The sequence below is a fragment of the Nannospalax galili genome, unplaced genomic scaffold, assembly GCF_000622305.1.
Source record: "Nannospalax galili isolate Female #2095 unplaced genomic scaffold, S.galili_v1.0 scaffold7127, whole genome shotgun sequence".
NCBI classification, from domain to species: Eukaryota; Metazoa; Chordata; class Mammalia; order Rodentia; family Spalacidae; genus Nannospalax; species Nannospalax galili.
In genome coordinates this window covers 1-6,933 of record NW_008355389.1, presented here as the reverse complement: position 1 = coordinate 6,933, position 6,933 = coordinate 1, and the positions used below count along the sequence as shown (strand labels likewise).

Sequence of the window (6,933 nt, the reverse complement as noted above, 5' to 3'; positions counted from 1 at the left end):
CAGTGTCAGCCTCTGGGCGCCCGAGGAGCGGGGACCCACTCGGCACGGCTGCAGGTGAGCGCGGGTGTGGCGGGTGTGACGGGGTCGCGGCGATGCCTGGAGCTTTCTCCCAGGCGGGTGTCCCAGCCCGGGGTGTGTGCGGGTGTGTGCGTGTGTGCGTGCGTGCGTGCGTGCGTGCGTGTGTGTGTGTGTGTGTGTGTGTGTGTGTGCGCGCGCGCGCGCGTGCGCGCCGGCGGCAGAGGATCCAGGTCCAGTGTCCCCGCCTACCTTGCAGCCTCTACTCCAAGCAGATCATATTTGCCTTGAGAGGAGCAGGCTGGTCCTGCTGGTCACTTATGACAGGGACCCTGCATGGGGATCCCGGGACTGGACCACCCCCGCCGCATCCCACCCCGTCTTTGCAGTTCTTCTTCCGAGCATCTTTCTTTCCCCAGGGGCCGGCCTCATTGGGAACCCTTCGGTCTATACAGTCCAGAATCCCAGCGCTGCCCTGTCAGAGGGCCTCTCTGGGTTAGATTCGGGAGGGCAGCAGAAAAACATCACCTGGAAGTTGTTAGGGCCTTTTGGGAATCTGCTCCAGATGGGTATCCCCTAAGCCAAAGCTGCTAGTCACCAGACTCTGAGATTGGGGACCTCCCCTGAGGAGCATCTAATTTAGGTGGACTCTATTCCCCCTTAGGTTGCTGTTGTTGGTAAGGAAACTGAGGTTCTGAGAAGTTGAGCCCCTTGCTCAAAGTCACAGACTTGATTAAGCAGGAGTCCGCTGTGTGTCTTCTAGCCCTAGTCATGGGAATCATTGGATTTGAGTAAGGAATCTCTTCTGAAGGGTATTGCCCATCCTTTTCTTGGACCCTATCCTGGCTCTGGGCCGGCCTCAAACTTACTATGTGCACCAGGCTGGCCTTGGATTCCTGATTCTCCTGTCACTATCGCCTTTGATCTCAAGCATGTGCGGCTATTACATCCCAATTTTATGGGATGGAACCCAGGGCTCTGGCATGCTAGGCAAGCTCATGCTAACAGCTGAGCTATACCTTCCGCCTCATTCATCCTTTCAACAGACATTTCCTGACATCGTGTAGCCCAGCCTTGCCCTTGCTTGCCTTACTTTTCTCAGCAGCGTTTGCTCCATCTTGTGCCCTAGATTCATTTATCATTACCCCCACCAGAATGTGACAAGGAGAATGAAGTACTCACCATGGGTACAAAATGTAGGGGTATCCCAAACTGCTACATCAGGATGATCAAAGCCAACATCTGTTGGCCATTTGCTCTGTTGTGCTAGGGATGGGGTGGGGTGGTGTCGGCCAAGACAGCGTCTATAGACCAGGAAAAAAACCAAATTACTAACATTTCTCCCTTCAAGAAGCAGTTTATGGTTGGAATGCAGCTCAGTAAGGGAATGTTTGCCTAAGTATGATCCTAAGTAAGACCCTAAGTATGATCCCCAATCACATAGACACACATACACACATACACACACATTTGGTGATTCCAGCACCGGGGATGCTAAAGCAGGAGGTTCATGAGTTCAAGATAGCCTGGGTGCCAAGCTTGGTGGTGCACACTTTTAATCCCAGCACTCTGGGTGCAGAGGCAGGTGGATCTCTGCAAGAGCAAAGTCAGTCTAATCTATGTAGAGAGTTCCAGGCCTGCTAGGGCTACAGGTCTGTTTAAAAAATGATAATAAAAAACCCTAAACAACAACAAATAAAAACAAGATCCACAAAACAAAACAAAAAAACAAGACAAAGCCCTCAAAAAACAACAATTAGTATGGTTTTAAGTGGCCAAAATTCTATTTTCAGTTATGAGCCTACAAATGTGAACAAAGCTTTATATGTGTAAAATGACACTCAGTGAAGGTATGTAGTTCCAACAATTTTTATAACACAATTAATTTAAAAAGTAAATTTTCATATGTAAAATACTGCATATTAAATATATTATGAATTTGAGGTTGGAGAGATGGCTCAGCAGTTAAGAGCACTGACTGCTCTTGCAGAGGACCCAGGTTCGATTCCAAGCACCCACATGGTGGCTATGAACCGTCCTTAACTCCAGTTCCAGGGGAATCTGAAGCCCTCTTCTGACCTCCGAGGCATTGCACAACACGGGTGCACTCACACACATGCAGGCAATACACTCATACATATAAAACATAATAAATAAAATATAAAAAAAATATATGTAGCCGGGCATGTTGGTGCACGCCTTTAATCCCAATACTCGGGAGGCAGAGGCAGGTGGATCTCTGTGAGTTCAAGGCCAGCCTGGTCTACATAGTGAGTTCCAGGACAGCTGGGGCTACAGGGAGACCCTGTCTCAAAAAGACCCCCCCCCCAAAAAAAACTATTCTCAATTCTTTTGGATGTATTTTTAGAAGCGGTATTAACAGTCATATGATAAGCCAACTTTTACTTTAAAAAATTTTTTTTATAATTTTTATTTTATGTGTACGAGTGTATTACCTGCGTGTATGTGAGTGCACCCGTGTCGTGCAATGCCACGGAGGTCAGAAGAGGGCTTCAGAGTCCCCTGGAACTGGAGTTAAGGACAGTTCGTAGTCGCCGTGTGGGTGCTGGGAATCGAACCCGGGTCCTCTGCAAGAACAGTCAGTGCTCTTAATTGTTGAGCCATTTCTCCATCCCCCCAACTTTTACTTTTTGTGGTAGTGATTTTAAACAGGCTCGCGCGGAACCCCGAAGGCGACCAGGTCCGCAGCCCTGAAGCCCCTACTGTGGCTGCTGCGAGCGGCCCTGCAGTGTGCGGCCGCGGACACTCACCTGTGCCTGGAGCCCATCCCGGTCTCCGGCGGGTGTCGCGGGTCCCTGACGTCCCCTCCGGTGCGCTCCTGGGGCCACTTTCCGGGGCGGAAGTCAGCCTGCTCCGGCTCCGGTGGAACCTGCTGGGAGGAAAGGCGCCGCCGGGTGAGGCGTTGCGCATGGCTCAAGAGTGGGGCCCCGCGGCCGGCACGCCTTGGCTCGGGCTCTGTGGGGTCGAGGGTGTGACGGAGGGCTGGGCGCTGGTGAAGTGCCCGCGGCCTGAAGGGCTTATGGGGCCAGTGCAGCGCGTGGCTACGGGCCCCCGCGAGGCCCAGCGCTAACCGCGGCCGAGCTTAACCCCGGCCTTGCGTACCCAGGTTCATCTGAGTGGTACTGTCGCCCGAGAGCGATCCCGGAGCCACTCTTGACAGCCTCAGAGCTTTTGACCAGGGCGCTCGACTTTCTTTGCTCTGTAGGTGCCTTTTCATTGGCGGAGACAAGAGAGAATCGCTCAGGTCTTTCTGGGAGCGTAGAGCCTAGCTTCTGAAGGGATACCCGTGCAAACTTGTGTCAGGCCACGTAGTCATTGTGGGACCCGGTGCCAGGGACTTGACCCCTCTGCACCTCCGTCTCTCATTTTGGTATATGCTTCATGAGGTTGTGTTAAATGGTATTACTTCTAACAGTGCAGGGCACTCACAAAGTTCACTTCTTGGGTAGTTACTGAAGTGACGCTCAGTGCCTTTTTTTTTTTTCCCCTTTTAAATCGCTATTTGGGTGTGTACCCTTGCTATTCCCACTGGACAGATAAGAAGCTGGAATCCCAGAAGAAGGAAGTAATTTGTCTAAGGCAACAATGGGCAAAGCTCGCCACTTAACTGTCTGAGGTAGTAAAGCAGTTAAAGTCAGAATTGGATTGAAACTATCTCCAGTTTGAATCCCAGTTATGTATCTTAGGGCAGGTAACTACTTAGGAGCTTTGATTTTTTCTCTGTGTCTAGATAGGGTCTAGGGGACTGGAGAGATGGCTCAGTGTAAACTTGGGGATCTGAGTTTGAATCCCGAGCACTGGGCCTGGGCTGCTGCATGTACCCTAACATGGTGGGGCAGAGACATCAGATTCCAAGATTTTCTTGGCTGGCCAGCCTGGCCAAAATGGCAAGCTTCCGTTTCCATGAGAGACCCTGTCTCAAGGCATAGATCAATAGAGGAGGACAGCCTACATCTTACTCTGGCTCTGCATGCATGCACACACACACACACACACACACATTCACACACTTAAACATGCATGCATCACAACACACAAATAGGTAGGGACTCTCTATGTAGCCCAGGCTGACCTCACACTCAGCATCTTGCCTCTGCATCCTCAGTCCTGAGATTATAGGCATGAACTAGGGCTGGCTTAGGTTTCTTGGTCTGTAAAATACAGAAAATACCCATTCCATTTGATGTTGGAAGGATTTAATGACTCATGCAAAAAGTTCAGCGTAGTTTGGGCCTATATGACAAATGTTGAGTGTTCAAATATCAGCCAGAAAAGTTACTGCTATTGTTAACCTGCAGTGGGAAGGTTAGGATTATGGCACAGATGCTATACTCCAGGAATTTACAGTTTAGGTGGAGAAATGAGTCATAGTCACTCACTAGGTCAAAATATATTGAGTACATGATTGTCCACTGGGCATTGGGAATTTTTGCCTTAGTGCCTTGATGCCTAATTTCTGCATCTACCTATCCATTAGCAATTCTTTTAGGCTTTGACTTCTACTTGTAGCAAGATTGGCCACTTGGCACCTCCACAGCTGTTACCCTGTTTGAATCATTTTCTCTGTTTACTTGGATCGTGGCAGTACTCTCTTAGCTGGTATTCTTTCTGTCTTTGCCCCTACTTAGTCTAATCTCAACACGGTATCATCCTCAACAGAGCAATCCTGTTAACAAGCAAGTCAAATCACTCCTCTGCTCAGAACTTTGCAATGGTTCCCGTCTCACTCAGTTCTGCTACCTGTTACCTTGTTCCTTACATCTCATGCTTTGCTTACCTCCTTCTTTCTATACTTGTCCTTGCTGGTCTCAGAAAACAGTGCCAGGCGTGTTGGCACACACCTTTGATCCCAGCACTGGGGAGGCAGAAGCAGGTGGATCGCTATGGGTTTGAGGCCAGCCTGGTGTACATGATGAGTTCCAGGCCAGCCAGGGCTGCATAGTCAGACCCTGTCTCAAAAAGACAAACAACAACAAAATGACAACAACAAAAGCTATATGCTCCTGATTCAGTCTTTGCACCCACTTGTTAAAAATCTCTGCAGAGGTAGCTCTGTGGCTTGCTTCTTTTTCAGGTCTGCACTCAGTATCTGTTTTTTTCTTTGAGCCTTCACAAACCATCATGTTTAAAAGAGTCTTCCCAAGATACCTGTTATTAGTCAGGGTTCTCCAAAGAAACAGAACCGGTAGAATGAATATGTATAGAGATTTATCAGCTTAGCTCACAGGATAGTCTGAGTAGTCCAACAATGGCTGCACCACCCCACAGCGAGAGAGAAGGCAAGCTGCAAAAAGCCCTGCGTTCTCCTCTGCCTTGGTCTTTTATACGGCTGCCATCAGAAGTTAACACCCACATTTAGGGTGTGTCTTCCGGCTTCAGATGATCCAATCAAGAAGATCTTTTTCATTTCAGTTAATCTCAGATCTAATCAAGTTGACACCCAGGATTAGCCATCACAATACCCATTCTGTTCTTTAAGGCAAGCTGCAAAAAGCCCTGCGTTCTCCTCTGCCTTGGTCTTTTATACGGCTGCCATCAGAAGTTAACACCCACATTTAGGGTGTGTCTTCCGGCTTCAGATGATCCAATCAAGAAGATCTTTTTCATTTCAGTTAATCTCAGATCTAATCAAGTTGACACCCAGGATTAGCCATCACAATACCCATTCTGTTCTTTTTCTCCCTCGTGCCTTTTGTCTTCCAACATGATAAATCATGATTCTTAATTATTTTGTGTGATGTCTTTTCCCCCCCACTAAATGTAAGCTGTATGGGGACACTACATTTTCACTTTTTAAAAATATTTTATTTTTATTTTATGTGTATGAGTGTATTGCCTTCATGTATGTGAGTGCACCTGTGTTGTGCAATGCCGCAGAGGTCAGAAGAAGGCTTCGGATTCCCCTGGAATTGGTGTTAAGGATGGTTCGTAGCCCCCATGTGGGTGCTGGGAATTGAATCCCGGTCCTCTGTAAGAGGAGTCAGTGCTTTTTTAAAAAATTAATTAATTAATTAATTTTTTATTTTATGTATATGTGTGTATTGCCTGCATGTAGGTAAGTGCACCTGTGTCATGCAATGCCCACAGAGGTCAGAAGAGGCTGTCGGATCCCCTGGGACTGGAGTTACGGACAGTTGTTAGCTGCCATGTGGGTGCTGGGATTCGAACCCAGGTCTTCTGCAAGAACAACCAGTGTTCTTAACCTCTGGGCCATCTCTCCAGCCCCCATTTTTACTTTTTAATGCCTAAAGTAGTACTTGGGGTTCAATCCCTAGCACTGAAAAAAAAAGTTGATGGCACACAGGAGCATTCAATATATATTTGATGGACACTGCACATTATATGTATATTATATATGTTATATTTCTGGGGTTTTTTTTGTTGTTGTTGTTTTGCCTTTTTGAGACAGGGTCTCCCTGTAGCCCCAGCTGTCCTGGAACTCACTATGTAGACCAGGCTGGCCTTGAACTCAGAGATCCGCCTGCCTCTGCCTCTGCCTCCCAAGTGCTGGGACTACAGGTGTGCACCACCACGCCCGGCCATGTTTGTTCTTTATTTAGGGGGCTTAGAGGTGCTAAGAATCAAACTCGGGAAACGCTTCTCACTAAGCTACACTGGACCACCCTGGCACTCTGTTTTTTTAGGACTTTCATTTAAGTTGACAAAGATTTAAATGAAACCATTGTTCATCGTACAGTGATTCTCGATATATGTGTCCTTCTATGATATTCTAATAAAACAAAAAAGGAGGGGCAGTGAGATGACACAGGGAGTTAAGAAACTTGCCACTAACCCTGATTGATGACCTGACATCAGTCCTAGGGACACACGTGGTAGAAGGAGAGAACCTCCACACATGCACCATGGAGTGAGGGCACACACATACAAAGTAATTTT

General features: G+C 47.9%; 1 protein-coding gene across 1 annotated transcript; it reads right to left on the bottom strand.

The window, feature by feature from the left end:
• Window positions 1-426: 426 nt before the first annotated feature.
• LOC108491743 lies at window positions 427-3,308 on the bottom strand (the record flags this gene model as incomplete). The annotated part of the gene is made up of 4 exons (XM_017803031.2): window positions 427-543; window positions 1,198-1,319; window positions 2,787-3,077; window positions 3,139-3,308. Coding segments are annotated over 4 exons (615 nt in total), but the record flags the coding sequence as incomplete, so codon positions are not given.
• Window positions 3,309-6,933: the final 3,625 nt, after the last annotated feature.